Below are 19,124 nucleotides of genomic sequence, written 5' to 3'. Positions count from 1 at the left end.
AATGAAGAATGTGCTTAAGTTAGCAGTATGACTCTGAGACCATTTCATAAGAGTTTTATCATAAATATGTAATGGCAGCAAATATTGTTTCATCCTTGATAAAAGCTATATATGCTGTAGCTCACTATTTTTAGCTAGACCAGTCTACCTCTATATGATCTCTATATGATCTGTGTCAAGTTGGTCAAGGTGGATAACCATATGGAAGGCAGACCCACGGGAAACTACACAGAGCAGCACACAAGTAGGAGCGGTAGCTAAGAAAAACCTTACACTGTCAAAACAAACTGTAGCCCACACATTTCAACTTTGTGGAGAGAGACCAATTTGAAAGCCAGCCAAAGAAAATGCATACATATACACATGCGCACATAAAGGCAAAAGACTGTGTCAAACAGACCACAAGCAAGGACCACCCCCACTGTTTTTCTTTCTCTCGCGCTGTAGTAAGAAGTTTTTGTCTAACGTCTTTAAACCTGTCATCATGACAAAGTGATCAAACATACAGTGGGGCAAAAAAGTATTTAGTCAGCCACCGATTGTGCAAGTTCCCCCACTTAAAATGATGACAGAGGTCAGTAATTTGCACCAGAGGTACACTTCAACTGTGAGAGACAGAATGTGAAAAAAAAATCCATGAATCCACATGGTAGGATTTGTAAAGAATTTATTCGTAAATCAGGGTGGAAAATAAGTATTTGGTCAATAACAAAAATACAACTCAATACTTTGTAACATAACCTTTGTTGGCAATAACAGAGGTCAAACGTTTACTATAGGTCTTTACCAGGTTTGCACACACAGTAGCTGGTATTTTGGCCCATTCCTCCATGCAGATCTTCTCGAGAGCAGTGATGTTTTGGGGCTGTCGCCGAGCAACACGGACTTTCAACTCCCGCCACAGATTTTCTATGGGGTTGAGGTCTGGAGACTGGCTAGGTCACTCCAGGACTTTCAAATGCTTCTTACGGAGCCACTCCTTTGTTGCCCGGGCGGTGTGTTTTGGATCATTGTCATGTTGGAAGACCCAGCCTCGTTCCATCTTCAAAGTTCTCACTGATGGAAGGAGGTTTTGGCTCGAAATCTCACGATACATGGCCCCATTCATTCTGTCCTTAACACGGATCAGTCGTCCTGTCCCCTTGGCAGAAAAACAGCCCCATAGCATGATGTTTCCACCCCCATGCTTCACAGCAGGTATGGTGTTCTTGGGATGCAACTCAGTATTCTTCTTCCTCCAAACACGACGAGTTGAGTTTATACCAAAAAGTTCTACTTTGGTTTCATCTGACCACATGACATTCTCCCAATCCTCTGCTGTATCATCCATGTGCTCTCTGGCAAACTTCAGACGGGCCTGGACATGCACTGGCTTCAGCAGCGGAACACGTCTGGCACTGCGGGATTTGATTCCCTGCCGTTGTAGTGTGTTACTGATGGTGACCTTTGTTACTTTGGTCCCAGCTCTCTGCAGGTCATTCACCAGGTCCCCCCGTGTGGTTCTGGGATCTTTGCTCACCGTTCTCATGATCATTTTGACCCCACGGGATGAGATCTTGCGTGGAGCCCCAGATCGAGGGAGATTATCAGTGGTTTTGTATGTCTTCCATTTTCTGATGATTGCTCCCACAGTTGATTTTTTCACACCAAGCTGCTTGCCTATTGTAGATTCACTCTTCCCAGTCTGGTGCAGGTCTACAATACTTTTCCTGGTGTCCTTCGAAAGCTCTTTGGTCTTGGCCATGGCGGAGTTTGGAGTCTGACAGTTTGAGGCTGTGGACAGGTGTCTTTTATACAGATGATGAGTTCAAACAGGTGCCATTCATACAGGTAACGAGTGGGGGACAGAAAAGCTTCTTACAGAAGACGTTACAGGTCTGTGAGAGCCAGAGATTTTCCTTGTTTGAGGTGACCAAATACTTATTTTCCTCCCTAATTTACGAATAAATTCTTTACAAATCCTACCATGTGAATTCATGGATTTTTTTTTCACATTCTGTCTCTCACAGTTGAAGTGTACCTCTGGTGCAAATTACTGACCTCTGTCATCATTTTAAGTGGGGGGAACTTGCACAATCGGTGGCTGACTAAATACTTTTTTGCCCCACTGTAAACTGTTAGCAAAGGTCAGAGGTCAAAGTTCAGCGTCAACTTGCCTGTGCATCAACCAGGCAAGGGGAGCATCTTCACACAGCTTTAAGACCTCGTTGTTAAAAGTTTGATATTTTCCTGAAAACAAGACTTTCTTCCATTCTGTCCAACTCCATTCAAAGTTACCACAACCTCACAGGTCTTAAGCTTTTGCCTAAAGCAGTTTTTCTCTATCTGCTCTCAAGTTTTTACCACAGGGTGAAAAGAGTAGTTTGACGCTGCTGGTATGTTAGCAGTGTTTACGTTTGTGGTTGATCGGAAGACTATGCGAGTGAACAGAGGGGGATAGTGTTGCAAAAAGCTCAAGTCTTGTGTTATGCTTTGTGTTATGCTTTTTCCTCTATTTTAGGTTTTGTTTTCAAATATTTAACTTTTGTAATTATCTATTAATTACTTGATATATTTGAAGACGTGAAATAGTGTCTGTTCAATGGAATTGAATGAATAGTCACTTGAAGCAAACCTCTGATAAAATTCTACAAAGTTTATAAGAAACTGTCAGTTGATCACAACCTACATGCTAAAGACACAAAAGTCGCCATGATCTGTCATATCTGCAGGTGTAGGTGCATGCCAGGTAGAGTTCTGGACCCAAAAATGCTGGACTGAACTAAAAAATTGCAGCTTTAATGCTGGAAAAACAGGCCACCCAAAAATAAAAGGCAAAGGACAAACTAAACAGGCACAAAACATAAAATAAACTGATTCACTGACAGGAAGGAAAACAGGTGGACAGAACAAACACCTGCTATGCATGAGAACATGACAGCGAACATAGACAAGGGAAACACAGACAATATGTACACAAAGAGGATAACGAGGGAAGCAGTCACAGGCGGGAGCACAACTGACACTAATCTGAGTGATGTGACAGGGGAAGCAAAACTGAACATAATACACAGGAAGCAGGAGATTATCAAAATAAAACAGGAAGTACAACCACTGAGACTAAGACACATGGGTTTGACATGGGACCGGAGAGAACAGAAGGACGTGGGTACATGACTGCGAAGGCTGAAAGACACCGATATGAGACTAGGAAGACTGAGCTCCAGAGACACAAAAACAGACTAGAACATAAACCAAAGCAAACACAAAAACTGGGTTGAGTACCTGGGACCATGTGGCTGTGTTCGGTGGGGATTTTCTCCTCAAGGCTGAGGGGTTTGCTGAATGAGGATTTGAGGCAAAATAATTTGGATTCTGTTTATAGTTTATGCATCTGAAACTGTCCAATAAACATTTTTCAGACATAGTTTTGACCAATATTCGGAGACAGTGAAGTTAAGTTAACCAAAACTGGAAATACTGCAAAGTCTAGTTGTTCTTAATTGTGGTGTGTTTTTGCATAACTGCCATTTTTGGTCTGCATCTTTAACATGTGATTTTGCCCATACAGTTCCCATACAAGGTTACAAAAATGACCTTTCTTGGAAGTAAGCTGTGATTCTTTTAAATAAAACTCTGCAGTGGGTAGTGCTGACTAACTTATGTCAGACCTGAGTTCTAAATTTTACATTTTATATCTATGAAAACCAAAGCCGAAAAAAGTGGGGAAACCAAAGAGACAGACAGATTAGTGTTAAACTGAAAAGAAGCATATGTAGATCCTGGGTCCAATCCAGGAGAACGCATGCTTGATTCAGTCCTGATCAAACCCAGATGTGACGAGAACATAGCTGCAGAAAACATGACTGGATAGAAATATGGCGGATTGGAAAAATGACCTTACATATAATATTTTAGTTTATAGAGAGTTTAGAAAGTTTTATTTGACTCCACATGACTAATAGATGTAGGCAAAACAAATTTAGAAAAGCATTTCTAGGAACTGAATACTGCTGATAATGCCAGTCTTATTCCAGACACAGGAAGTTGCAGCATTGCCATGCTAGCTTCTGGCATTCAGGAAAATGAAGGGCAGAAGGCATCAGAGTAATGTGCTAAACAGAGAAGTAAATATGGGCCTTTATAGCCAGTGCTCATCAGCAAATCATTCATGAAATTATAAAACACACCTTTCTAAATATCGAGCACAATATTCTGAAACTGTAACTGGACTGAACATCATTACTTGTGCTTATTATTTTTTAAATACTAATATTTACAGCTTAGGTTTTAGTGAGTAATTTTCTTATTTACTGTGTTTTTAAGGTACAGAAAATGTTTCTTTTAAAAATGTTGTTGAGCATGTGACATATAATTAAGATTATTAAACTTAGAACCCTTTAAAGTCTTCAAAACCCTTCATGAAAACAAATGCAGGTCACAAAACAGTATGGCAAGGCAGAGATGAGAATGGTTTGTTCTGGGGCGGATTATTGCCATCAAAATGGTAGTTTTGCCCAGATTTTTGTACATCTTTCAGTCAATCCCAGTGTGCATTCCCCAGTCATATTTTAAAAAGCTGGAATCTATTGTATCCTCCTTTGTTTGGTCGGGTAAGGTTCCTAGAATTTCCAAAAAACATCTTGTTAAACATAAGACTTGTGGTGGCCTTGGACTCCCAAATTTTAGATTATATTATATGGCTGCACACTTAAATATTTTTTCATTTTGGCGAAGGTGTACTCCAGGTGCTGATTTGGAAGGACAACCTTCATGGTTGATGATGGAACACCTGTCTTGTAGACAAACTTGTCTTCCAGCCCTGCTTAATAGCCCGATAAAAGTGAAGAATACACTATATGGCAGAAATCCTGTGATTCAAAATTCAGTTAAGGTCTGGAACCAACTATTGGGCACAGTAAAGGCTCCTAAAATGTATTTGGATGCTCCAATATGTAACAATCATGGCTTCAGGCCCGGGCTGGAGGACATCACGTTTGTGACATGGCAGGGAAGAGGGATTTGTTCTCTCAAAGATATTTACATTGGACATTTTCCATCTTTTCAGCAATTGAGGGTGAAATTTAATCTTCCTAATTCACATTTTTTCAGATTTTTACAGTTAAGACATTTCATCAAGGCATCTATTCCACAATACAATTTGATTCCTCGAAACTCAGTGCTTGACAGCTTCATGTCAGTTGAGCCCTATACTAGAGGTGCTGTGTCTCGCTTTTACAGGGCCTTACTAGATATATACAGTCCTTCATCTAATACTTTTAGGGAGCAGTGGCAGGAAGTCCCATGTACCAGTCATTAGCCTGATGGATAAACTTAAGTGAAATATACTCTGTCTTAACATTCATGTATGCTGTATTACCACCTTGTTGACTTGCTGTCCACCTTCTATTGTGTTCTTTTGAAGGTGATTGTTGTATACTGCTCAATTATAAAATCAGTAAAAATATATTGAAAAAAAAAAGAAGAATGGTTTGTTCTACTATTCGTTCGTTCGTTCGTTGTTTTCTAAAAGGCATTTGGACCAGACTTAAAATATCTCATCACAGATGGCTGGTGTTTCTTCAGGCTCTGACTGTCACGGTCTGACTGGGGCAGACCGTATGTGTTGCAGAGGAGGACTCAAACGCAGACCAAAACGTGGTGTGGATTAACAAAACAAGCCGTTTATTGAGGTTAGCAACGAGGGTACAAAATAATAGGGCATCGGTGAAAACTAAACAATAACCTAAACTGGGTGAACTAATAACAAAACATGAAAAACCTTAACCATAGTGAACTGACATGGGTACCTGGAGATGAGACATGGATGAGCAGACAACCTGACAATGGCATGCAGAAAACAAAGGGCTTAAATACATACATGAGGTGATCAGGGGAGGTGGAGACACATGGGGGAAACAGCTGACAGACATAAACCTAATGACAGGACCAGGAGAGGAAAGCTAAATACAATAAACAAAGAACACATGACATTGTCAGAATAAAACAGGAAATACTAAAACTAAAACATGACAACACAACTTAACAGACCTAATATGTGATGAATAAATACAAAACCCCAAAACATAGAAAACCCAGGAACAATAACTGCCTAAACTAAAGGCAGATAGGAAATAACACAAACTAAATCACATAACAAAATGAGACAAATACAAACATGAACTCAGAGCGCTGGGTCAGAGACCCAGCCTGTGACACTGACTCCAGAAGAGGGAAGTTAGAAGGTGAGCCTGTCTAAATGGACACGTTTATTTCACATCATGGAACACGGTTATAACCGTTGCAATCAAAATGACATGGGAAGGCACTGAGTTCAAATTCTGAATGGAGCTCTGAGCGGTGGAAAAGTTTTACATCAGTGAAGCAGCTGCCAAAAACCCCTTGATATTGTTTCACAATGGAAGAAAAGGTATTACTGCCATATGCCTCCCAGCTGTTCTTTTTTGTTGTTCTTTTTTATTTTTTCCTGTGTGTGTGTGTGTGTGTGTGTGTGTGTGTGTGTGTGTGTGTGTGTGTGTGTGTGTGTGTGTGTGTGTGTGTGTGTGTGAGAGAGAGAGAGAGAGAGAGAGAGAGAGAGATTTTCCATTATCAAAATCTAAGCAACGCAAGATATTTTCAATGTTTGCTGAAAAACTGTAAACATGCTATATCATATTTAGGTGGAAGCTAGCAAGCTAACTCCCTGCTAACTTCTAACTCCGTTAAATGCCATAATTGTTACACCTGGTAGAGCAGCCACACTGATCATTTTATTACATACGAAAGAATTTAGACAGTTTTTCAACTCTCAGTGATCAAGCAGTGATCATTTGACTTATGGACCTGCAGCGGAGTTTGGGCCCAGACACAGCTAAAGACCGGATAGTTTTATAGAGAAATGTAAATAGCTATTAATATGTGTTGGTTATAATACAATGTGTTATTTGTCCCCTGACTGCAAAGACTTGGGAGAACAATTTAATAAAAATAAAAATTACTGCCTGAAAAAATGCCTATACAAAGTAGAAGCAGTGAAAGTTACAAAATAGTTGTAATTTAAATTAAAGGAAGCTAAAAAAAAAAGGGGGGGGGGGGGGGGGGGGGGAAGCTGATTCACTTGTATTATAGTTTTAAAAAATGGATTTATATTCAATTTAATGAATGTTTGTGTCTGATTACATAACTCTGGAAATGACACATGACAGGAAAGTGAAAGAAGAAGGCAACAAGGATAACTTCCTGACCTATACATCACTAGCAACTCACGCCCTGTTTTTCAAAACTTTGAAACTAGGAGGACCAGACAGTCTATATCTGGTAAGAATTGGAAGTATTAAAGAGCGAGGGACCATTAAACCCAAAAGACACCACGCTGGGACTTGATGTGGATTCACTGACAGAATGCAGGAGAACTTGTCAGGTGAAAAACAGAACCTTACAGCCTATTTTTAATAAAGGTGTTTAATTTGATGTTTAGCAAATTTTGAAATAATTCTGTAGCAGTCTTTGCTAAAATATACAAAAAACAGGTGTTAAAAATTGTGCTGGTGTATTGCACAGTGTTTGTTTTCATGAACATTGTGCAAAATGGCATCAGCAAAACAACGCTGTTTATTTCTGATGTTTTTAGCCACTTCCTCCATACAGCATGTGGCTACACAAAGATTCACTTTTTCATGATTAAGATTCTTGAGCAACTTAAAGAAAAACAACTTCCTCTCCCATTTTTTTTCAGGCAACATGGAGAGAAATACAGCTTTCCCCCTGTTCGCTGGCAATCACAGCCACGCCAACAGCACTTGCTCCCGTGACAATGTTTTGAAGAATGTGGTTTTTCCCATTCTCTACTCCTTTCTTTTCCTGGTGGGAATGTCACTCAATGGTCTGGCAGTGTGGATATTTCTTCGCATCCCCTCGCAGTCTCACTTCATCATATACCTGAAGAATATTGTGGTTGCAGATGTCATCATGACCTTCACATTCCCTTTCAAGGTTTGCCACGCTTGCATTAGCAAATCTAAATGGGTTAAGGATTCATTGATGGTTAATTATAAAATTATTGGTATTTCATAGGTTATTTGTAAGTATTTTAATGTTTTTTCTCATCGTTTTAATTTCTAAGAAATGATTATGAGCCTGAGTTGTAAATATAATTAAGCAAACAAATTTGCTGTTGGTAAGTCAGAATCATGAGTTCTGAACTACAAAGAAATCAAGCAAGAAGTGATTAGTTTTAAATTGTAAGCCCCTAATGAATAAACATCTATTAACTCTAAAGATCAGATTTTTAATAAGAGAGTTTCCTGTGAGAGAAAATTAAAAGACAGACAATTTATGAACCATAAATTTCAGGGTAATCCAATGAAAATAGGTTCCATCAAACTTAGAGATAGAATTTGTGGTTTGAATGTGGAATAGGTGTTTGACAGCACAAATGTTTGTGTTTCTGCAGGTGTTGTCAGACTCCAACATGGCGTCCATTGGCCTACGGATATTTGTGTGTCGAGTTTCCTCCGTGCTTTTCTACCTCAGCATGTATATCAGCATCCTCTTCTTTGGCCTGATCAGCATTGATCGCTGCAGAAAGACCCTTAACCCATTTAAGGGCACTAATTCAACTCGGCTGAAACATCGAAAACTCCTTTCGGGGGCCATCTGGACTTTCCTCGTAATTCTCTGTCTTCCCAATGTAATCCTAACAAGTAAAACCCCGACTTCTCGATATTTCCAGTGCAGCAAACTGAAAACAGAGGGGGGGCTACGTTGGCATGAGATAGTAAATTATGTCTGTCAAGTGATTTTCTGGGGCAACCTGTTAACTGTGATAGTTTGCTACACTCTAATCACCAACGAGCTGTACCGTTCCTACTCTCGCACAAAGTCTCACAGCACCGGAGGCTCGATATCTCAAGCTGCAAGTCGGGGAACAGTTAGAAAGCCTCACAAGGCCAAAAGAAAAATGAATGCAAATGTGTTCCTGGTTCTGGCAGTGTTCTTTGTGTGCTTTGTGCCATTTCACTTTGCCCGAGTGCCATACACAATAAGCCAGACCCGAGTCAAAAGCTTTGACTGCAAACTCAAGCTCTTCTTCTTTCAGCTGAAGGAAAGTACACTTTTCCTCTCATCCCTGAATTCTGTCCTGGATCCTCTCATCTACTTCTTTCTCTGTAAGTCCTTCAGGACCACTCTGTTTAATACCCTGCACCTACGTCCTGGTACTTGTAGCTGGCTAACAGGAAGAGGATCAGATACCGACATGTGCAGCTCCCCTCAGGGAAACTCCACTGCTAGTACATAAAATCACTGGACCTGAGAAAGACATGAAGGCATTTATGATGACGTATAGTAAAAAAGTCAACTAAATCCAAATTCAACTGTATGACATGCTGCAAGGGACAGATATAGTGATCTAAAGCCTGTAGAAGAGTAAGCCACGGCCCATATTTGTCTTTATTACCAACTCATAATATTACAAAAATACTAATAGCATTAAACCATATATTTGATTTTACACAGTCTTTGAAAACAATGTGAATCAGCATTACCACAATGAGAAGCTGAAACGAATCAACACATGTTCGCAGTGTTGCCGATGTTTGCTTTTCTAGTCTTCTTCTCTGTCACTTTTTCTTACTTCTTCTTTCTACTTCTGTTGAAGTTGGACATAACATTTTGGGGATTTTTTTTTATTCTCACACTGTCAACAAAAGAAGAATTGAGAAGCAGTCATAATACTAACTTTAAGACTTCCAGAGAATATCTTACTGTGAAACTATAGCAAAAATCTGTATAATGAACCCTAAGTATTATATGCAATCGCCTTTTAATATACTGTGATGTCTTTATGCTGCACGGGGGTGCTTGCTGCTTGCATTAGCACTGAGTGAGATTTAAGGATAAGTAAACCATAGAGCAGATTATGCAGTCTTGTTATTATTGCTATTCTGAAGCATTAAATGAATTACAACGAAACTAAAGTTGGAATGGACATATCAGGGATCTCCAAAAACAAGCGCTGCTTTCTGTCATAACTGCATAGCAAAAAGATAGTTGTTTAAAAGGTTTGCAGAAACACATTATGAAACAAAAATAAAGGAAGTCAAGTGTTGATTACAGCTTTTCTGTGGCTTTTTCTCACACAGGCTATTATTCAACCCTGCATCGCTCTTTTGTAATTATTGTAGGACTGTCTACTTCTATAAAAATCTATTTAATTATTCACATTTCAAAACAATACCCAACTCAATTTTTAAAAAAAAGTCCAAAAGAGATAATACACATTAGTAATAAATGCTTGTAATAAAACAACCTCGATTTCCATCTTCATAAATCACTTCCCTCTGGCCTGAAAACACAAGGCCTACCAATATGTGTCATTTGAATCTGCTCACAGATTTGCATCTCTCTGGTTGAAAAGGCACATAGACACTTTCAATTCATTTTTTACTGCATTAATCTTTCATGTTGTGCAGTTTGGAGTTAAGGACTTGACCATTCCTTGTGGTGAGTGGCTTAACCCTATTTTCACTATTAGCTGAAGCTAAATATATATGTAGGACTGGTTAACATCAGAGTGATAAATCGTTCGTATGCTTAAATGTTGTTTGTTTAAAAAGAGCATAAGGTCTCTTTATGACTTAACAGTGCATTTGTATAGCTTCAGTTTTGTTTACCTGTGTCCCTGCGTGTCTCTGACTGAGAAAAACAATCAGGTCTGCTCACTCACACAGGACACGCGTCGGCTCTTCATGAATTCAAGCTGAAACATATTTACTGACATACATGTGTAACTCACTGAGAACAGAATCATGTTATTGCCATCACCAGGAACCAAACTGTCAGTAAGTACTTGACATGTTAAGGAACCTATGAAGCAAATGGTTTGTATTAGGCTGAAAGGGAAGCGCCTCAGTACACTTCACGAGATAAAGTAAGGTTGTGACTCAATGCATCTATAGGTGCTTGCATGTGTTATGTACTGCATTCAGTGAGGCAAAAATAAAACCTTCAGTGGCAAAACAGCCATCATTCAGGATGCATTCAAATAGTGTGGGGTAGCATTCAAAAACAAATCCAAGTAACAAATGTCTTCTAAACTATAAAAAATGTAAATCATGTCGAAGTGGGCAAAGTGGAAAAATTTACACTGCTACAAGTAATCTCGTTCCAGCTCATTTCACGCCCCATTCTCCACGTCAGACATGTCGGCCTTTGTGTGTTGTCATATCGCACATGAAATATCGCACTCTTGCATGATTCGCAGCTTATTTGTGTTTGCTTGTTGCACATACTGTAAATGCAGGCGTAGGTCCCCTCTCATGTCCAGTACTGCCATTCACTTAGCATGCACCTGGTGCATCGCATTAGTAATATTATAAGCTCTGAACTTAAAGAGACGCTGTGAGCATATGTCTGCTGCTACTTGCGTCTGTACAATTCATCTTTCAAATCATTGCGAGACAAGCCAATAACCTCTGGAGGGAAACTTCACAGATTTGGGGAAAAGAAGCATACATCTTCCTGTAGACAGCAATGTACTGCAAGTGTATGGAACTCCTCAGCCAAAAAACATCCAGGCTAGACTAGACTGGATTTCGACCAGACTAGAAAGCACTATGAGAGCAACTATGCACACAGTAACTACAGTTAGTCTGCACATCTGCAGTGTAATGAGGCCTTAGTGGGAGAGAAAGGTTGGTTTTGCCAAAAAAAAAAACAGACAAATGCTTAGTTTGATTTTGACCCCTATGTATTTTTTACCAGATATTGACGATGTCAAACAGCACAGAACACCTCTCCTCTGACTGTCGCTCTCCCAGCCTGGTGGCCTTCCACATAGTTCTCTTATATCTTTTATTCTTCATGTTTCCTATTGCATTATTACTTAATGGAATAGCAGGTTGGGTGTCTTTACATCTAGACTCCACTTCTACCTTCATAGTGTATCTGAAGAATCTGGTGGCTGCTGACCTTCTCATTACACTCATGATCCCACTAAAGGCAGCCAGCATGCTTCCGGGTGCAACAGTTGAGTTTAGGGCTTTCATCTGCCATTATGCTGGCGTCTCTTTCTACTGCTCTTCGTACACAAACATTGTATTAATGGGTCTCATCAGTTTGGACCACTTCTTCAAAATTGTTCGACTACGTGGAAAAGTCCTGGGGCAAAATATGAAGTTCAGTGTAATAATGTCCACCTTGGTTTGGATTCTGTTGTTTGGTGGTACTGCTATTCCAAATATCTTTCTCACTGACCAGGTTCCTGCTACTCAAACTGATGATTTATGTACGTCTTTGAAACCCCCAGCTGGCAAAAACTTCCATAAATATGTGGTTTTATTTATGGAGATTCTTTTCTGGTGTGTCAACATACTGATTGTGTTTTGCTATATCTGCATTACCATGAAAGTGTTGCAGTCCTTCAGAAACTCTGGGAGCAATAACAGACGGGGAAAGAAGAAAACCAAGCTGCAAGTCTTCTTGATCCTTCTTATTTTTTGGGTGTGCTTTGTGCCACTCCACATAATATTCCTATGACACAAAATGAATTCTCTGACACTGATGTCTGCACTCCAACATGGTTAAAGATAGTCAGTGAATTAGCCACCTGGATGTCTGCTATCAGTGCCTGCCTAGACCCTCTTCTCTACATCTTCCTGTGCAAGGAGTACAGAGAAAAACTAGTGGAGATGAAGAAAAGTATCTGTGCTGGTGTTCATTCTAGTGACAAAAATGTGATGTCACAGTAAACAAAGTGGGACAAAGGCTATTTTCTGTATTTGTGAACCTTTAAAAACTGAGATATAAGTATTTGATCTTTGGTAAAAAAAAAAAAAAAAAAATTGGGTGAGTGTTTTATGGTAAATTTATTAAAATCTGACTTACTCAGAAAACAAAACCATAGCACGCACTTTTGATCTTTAAAGTTTGTATTGTACCACCCTCTAGTGCCCCGATAAGGATCAGCATCTATTGAGAGTGAAGGTCCCCCAACAGAAATAAGACAATGCATAGATAGATTAATAAATGTTATGTTGCTTGCAAAATAAGTACAATGCACTGTAAATTTACAGTTCTATTCTAGCTAATCAAAGACTCAGCAAATCTCAATTTGCCTTTTGTTTTAATCAAAGCTGTGTGTTTTTTATACATACATGTGCTGGTTATTCTACATATGTATATAAATATACAGTTCAGATTATTTCGGGACCACTTAAATCACAGACTGGAGCTTTAACAATGAAATATTCAAGTTGAAAATCTTCACTTAGATTAATTTTGAAATTTGTTGAGAACCAAAATCATCAACTCTGGATTCTAAGGGCTGGGTTCAAAATCACACACACACACACACACACACACACACACACACACACACACACACACACACACACACACACAATTCAAATTTTTAAAAAAAATGTTTTACTTACATAAACACGTAAATTCAGTTTCTTATTTTCCCGATATATATAACAATAACAATATATGTTTTTATAAGTTTTTTATAGTTTTCTAAAATATTTGTGTCTTCTTTTTTTGTGACAGCTGGACTAATTAATGTGTTAAGCAATGTACATCTTCTTTGAATGGGTGAATATGTGGATGCTTAGACAGATGGATAGATAGATGTAGTTTATCATTCATTTCAGTGTTTTAACTCAATTATCATCTGTTGCTTTGTTTTTCACACACCATAGAAAGATAACTCGGCTTTATATAAATGCATTTTTGCCGCACAAAAGAATGTAATTGTGTCTTTTATTATAAGAGCTAAACTGCTACTGCTAAGCGCTAACCACAAGAATTCTCATAAATCTTTTTTCAAGATATAATAAGATTACTGTTAAAGTGCACTATTGAGTTGTCAGAATGTAATTCATGTAATTCTTTTGTTAGAGTTAATTTCTTATTTAGAGACTTTTATAGCCTGTGTAATTTTTTTCAAAATCTTTAATCGTTCTCTAAGGAATAAATGTGTATATGCAACTGTGTCCTCTTTGTTCTTCAGCACAAGTCCGCTCTCAGCACGATGAACTTTCTTGACAGCTGTTGCATTTCCTTTTGTTTAAGAAGACAACAAACTTGGCTGTAGGGCTTTTGTGTTTGCTTTAACATCTGATATCATGCTTTGGTCACTTGCTACATGATTGTCAATTTATTTCTTGAACTAACTAGTGCAATAAACAACCCATCGATGCAAATGCAATCAGTCTATTAAAAACACTGTAATAATATTTTTTCAGAAGAACGCTTATTTCCTACATCGGCAATAAAAGTCAAAACTATGATGAGTGGAGAGTAACTTTGAGGATGACGAGTTACATAAAACACGGGAGTTAGAGGTCTTTTCTATACACACCCATAAATGCTTCAATCTAAAAGTGAGGCAGATGTAGTGATGTGTGAAGTCTATATGCAGGCACTAAAAATCATGGGTCACCCTGACTACACTGGTTCACCCCATTGAATTTCAGGTCTAATCACAGTTTACACTGCGAGCTGGATTTATGGCATCTGTTTTGTTTCTCGGCAGAGAGCAATAAGCTGTTATTGTTTTTGCATGTGCTCTGATAAATTACCAGACTCACAGCTGAATTTGTTTGCCATGAAAATCAACAGTATTTCTTAAGCGCCTGCCATGTCAGTGCATTGTCAAGCATTATCTTGTGCCTTAGAAGAACCACTCAAGTCATCAACTGTAAGTAATTCTCAAGATGTGCTCTTATCTTTATTTAAGACTATAGTGTTCACTTTGGTAGCATAATCAGGGGTGACAAAAATAACCTCTCAACTAATTACTTCTCAAGAGCAGTGTAATAACACTGAATTTAGTCTACAGTTGTACACTGAAAGGATTTTTCTGTTCTAGTTTAGAATAATTCATTAAATATGTCCTGCATAGCAAAGTTAAACAGAGACTTTTCTGTAAGAAATATATATGTTTCTAAACCAACAAACATATTTAACCATTTAAACAATGTATAGAGTATTTCTTGGATTAGTCATGTTTCTATCAAATCTCCTTTGTAAAGGCTATAAAGAGAATGAATTATCCTGCCAGGATAAGGATGCATATAATCTGTAGCATTTGGATTATAATGTATTTACTTTTTGATTAGCTTTCATAACTGGGAATTCAGAACAGTAATTAACACTGAATACAGTTATTGAAGGACGTCATTTATTTGTAATGGAAAATTTAAAATAAAATACTGGTAATAAATAAATGTATTTAAAACAACATAATAATACACCACTGCTTTTGCCCTGTTTAGCCTGCAGCTTGGACTAAGATAAGCAAGAGATAATGGATGTCACGTGGGATGCAGCCTTTCAGAGTAATCAGAGTGAGTAAAGAACTCAAAATATCAAAGTAATAAAAAAAAGTCATGAATTGTTGAACATTAAAGTGGACTTGACACTTTACATGTATTAAGGCTAATTTACACCATGGAACCCTGCTCTAAAGACTGTCACTGTGTCACTGTAACAGAATCACTGGGTTGGTTTGTTGATTGGTTGCAGGTAATAGACTTGAATTAGTTTATGTTAGCTAACAGTAACAAAGCCAACAAGTGAGTGGAAAAAAAGAAAACTAAAATTGGAAAGCAGTCTATGCAGGGCTGTAATAAGGAATTTTAAAAAACCTGCAAAAAAAACAAAACAAAAAAGGATGCGCTGTTTACTTTAACTCTGTGTCTTTTAAGCAGTAATTTGTTTTTAGTTGCTGTCTAGCTGCACTGAAATGCAAAAATCTGTCTGTTAAACATGATGTTAGAGTTTGTAGAGCACTTTACAAATGAGGACCCTGTGGAGGAGATCCTGTTTGAGTCAGGTGCACCGAAGTCAGAAACTTGATTTTTCCTGTCATTTTTCCTATCCACTGGTGTACTAAGCATGGCAATACCCTGATGTTCACAACATTCGATCAGTGCTGTTTTATGCAATAACATTTTGTGGAATCTCAAACACATCCAAACAGTTTACAACATATCAGGTTACTACATTCACCACAAATAACCCTATAAGTTTCTTACCAAAGCATGATCAGGAATCCTAACATAAAAAAGTCCAAATCTAATTGAAAGAGAGGATTGTTTCCCTGCGGACACGCTGGTGGATATAAGGATTCCCAATTTTGCTTTGGTAAATGGCCTGTATTTGTATAGCGCTTTACTAGTCCCTAAGGGCCCCAAAGCGCTTTACACAACCAGTCATCCACCCATTCACACACTGGTGATGGCAGCTACATTGTAGCCACAGCCACCCTGGGGCGCACTGACAGAGGCGAGGCTGCCGGACACTGGCGCCACCGGGCCCTCTGACCACCACCAGTAGGCAACGGGTGAAGTGTCTTGCCCAAGGACACAACGACCGAGACTGTCCAAGCCGGGGCTCGAACCGGCAACCTTCCGATTACAAGGCGAACTCCCAATTGGATCCTGTGCAGTAAATCAGCTGTTCCTAGGACTGCGCTCTTCTGGACAGAGATCTCCGATGTTGTTCCTGGGATCTGCTGGAGCCACTCGCCTAGCTTGGGAGTTTGGGGAACTGACTGCTCCGATTACCCCTGGGACCACTGTTACCTTCACCCTCACATCTTCTCAAGCTCTTCTCTGATCCCTTGGTGCTTCTTCAGCTTCTCGTTTCCCTTTTTCCTGATGTTGCTGTTATTTGGTACACTACGTCGATCACTACGGCTGTCTTCTGCTTCCTGTCTACCACTATCATGTCTGGTTGGTTAGCCACCACTATTTAGTCTGTCTGTATCTGGCAGTCCCACAGAATCTTAGCTCGGTCATTCTCCACCGCCCTAGGCGCGTCTCCTATTTTGACCTTGAGGTTTCCAGGCCATACTCGGCACAGATGCTTCTGTATACTAAGCCAGCTGAAACACCAAACTGAATGTCAGACTCCAGCTTGGCTCTCATCGACACAATCCTCATTTATAAATGCTCTACAAACCATAACATCATGGTTAACCGGTGGATTTTCCCATTTTAGTGCAGCTAGCTAGCAATGAAAAAACAATTAATGCTCAAGAGACAGACAGTGAAAGTGGACTTTTATATATAAATATAAAACTTATTGCTGCAGTCAAGGGCAGCATAAATTTGACCTCCTTACACTGCATATCAGTTCCAGTTTCCTTGTTTTTCACTCAGTTATTGGACCTGTCACTAGTTAACTTACATAAACCTATTTAAGTGTCTTAGCAGCAACTAAACAACTAACTAACCAGTGATGTCACTTTCTGTACTGGCACAAACTGGCACTAAACACGTCCTGAAAGCTTTCACTTTAAGCACTTAAATCCAACTACACAGACAGTTTTAAATCTATAACAGTTTTTTTGTTCAGTAGCAATGATACATGTAGTGTTTCATGTCCATTCAAGTTGAATGCATTCAAGGAACAATCTGTTTAAAATTCATACGTTACTAAACAGAGTATATAGGGATTTTCTTTTCTGGAACTATGGCCGTTTAAAACATGTTTTCCTTCTCTAGGTGGAGCGATGCCAACTGAGACAGCTCAAAATGATTCAAAGTGCCAGAGTTTCACTTACAACCCAAATGTTATCCCAGCCCTCTACTATCTGATGTTCCCTTTAGCCTTGTTGCTGAATGGTGTAGCAGCCTGGGTGTCCCTACACCTTAAGTCCACCACCACCTTTGTGGTGTATTTGAAAAATCTGATTGCTGCTGACACTTTAATAACCTTGATCGTCCCATTCAAAATTGCATCTGACTTGTCGGGTGCATCACAAATTATATTCAAACTGTCATGTCGTTATTTCAGCGTCGTTATGTACAGTCTAATGTACATATGTATTGGTTTGTTGGGTTTAATCAGTGTAGACCGTTTCTTCAAAATCATGACACCCCACGTAAACTTTGGCCAGAATGTGACATTTAGCAAAGTGATAGCAGGCTTAGTCTGGATAACAATATTTGGAGTCTCAGGTTTACCAAATATAATTTTAAGTAATAAATCACCCAACTCGACACAGGTCATTACTTGTATGCAAATGAAAGGAACAGAAGGAGTTGCATATCATACAAAAACAGTGGTTTTTGTCAATATTTTCTTCTGGATTGTCAGTTTGGTCATTGTGGTTTGCTACATCTGCATCACAAACAAAGTCATTGAGTCATTTCGAAACTCCGGCAGCAATAACAACCATGGAAAGCAGAAAATCAAACTACGTGTTTTTCTTGTTATTATTGTCTTTTTTGTGGCGTTTGGACCATATCACATAGTCAGGATCCCATACACGTTTCAGCAAGTCAACTATGCCAGTAATTCCTGCTTGTTTGAACTGAGCAAATTTGCCAAAGATGCCAGCCTTTGGCTTGCCACCACAAACACATGCATAGATCCACTTCTCTATGTCTTTCTGTGCAGAGAGTTCAAAGAGAAACTGGTATCTTTGATGGCAGATGTTGCCATCTCACTTAAATTGGCTTCAGCACCAGACAAACCAGACACCACTTTGCAACAGACTAAATTCTGATAGATCTTACGAAATAGTATCCCCGATTAGATCGGCTCAGATGTTATTGCTGTATTGAACTTAATTATTCCTGTATTTATTAACATTTAATTGCATTATTTACTCTTTTAAATCATGTAAAATTGTCCTTTTAGTACTAAATGTACCACATGAAGAGTTTGAAAAACTGTAACATGAAACGCAACAGAGTGAAGTGGTATTTTCATGCATATTTTATGTAAAGGTAGCACTTTAATCAGAAGGCGAATGGAGACAACGCAATTATCATGCAAATCATCTGTCTTTCATGTAGATGTTTTGTAATGACTGTGGTTAAAGTAAATAAGGTTCATGGCAATAAAGAGTTTGTCTAAAATACATTTTTGTATGATGTTAAGCATGTATGCAACAAGTTTATGTCCTACTGCATTGCTTACTAATTATTAATCTGCTAAAATATATGTCTGTATATTCCATCTGATCTCACTGAGCTTTTACTTATATATTTTTCTTTGTGTGTGCCAAACTGACTGTTGGTTCATGGAATTATATTGTGTTTATCTGTCATGATATGTATCTACATGTGTGATGTGTGTTAAGCAACAACATCATTTGGAGACTTGTAATAGAAACATTTCTCAACTTG

At 38.7% G+C, this 19,124-nt stretch overlaps 1 protein-coding gene and 2 pseudogenes across 1 annotated transcript; all 3 read left to right on the top strand.

Moving 5' to 3' along the window:
- Positions 1 to 7,380: 7,380 nt before the first annotated feature.
- On the top strand, positions 7,381 to 9,297 carry LOC146618961 (P2Y purinoceptor 12-like). The gene is made up of 3 exons (XM_085370780.1): positions 7,381 to 7,399; positions 7,715 to 7,971; positions 8,432 to 9,297. The coding sequence occupies exons 1-3, from the start codon at positions 7,381 to 7,383 to the stop codon at positions 9,275 to 9,277; spliced, it is 1,122 nt and encodes a 373-aa protein (XP_085226906.1). The 3' UTR covers positions 9,278 to 9,297.
- Positions 9,298 to 11,751: 2,454 nt separating this feature from the next.
- On the top strand, positions 11,752 to 12,728 carry LOC146618960 (P2Y purinoceptor 13-like; annotated as a pseudogene).
- A 4,772-nt stretch (positions 12,729 to 17,500) lies between these two features.
- LOC146618959 (P2Y purinoceptor 13 pseudogene) lies at positions 17,501 to 18,499 on the top strand (annotated as a pseudogene).
- The last annotated feature ends 625 nt before the right edge of the window (positions 18,500 to 19,124 follow it).

Source organism: Diplotaxodon limnothrissa, linkage group LG14 (genome assembly GCF_057381915.1).
Source record: "Diplotaxodon limnothrissa isolate DT_005_m linkage group LG14, D_limnothrissa_male_GT1.1, whole genome shotgun sequence".
In the NCBI taxonomy this organism is placed as follows: Eukaryota; Metazoa; Chordata; class Actinopteri; order Cichliformes; family Cichlidae; genus Diplotaxodon; species Diplotaxodon limnothrissa.
This window is presented reverse-complemented; position numbering and strand designations above follow the sequence as displayed.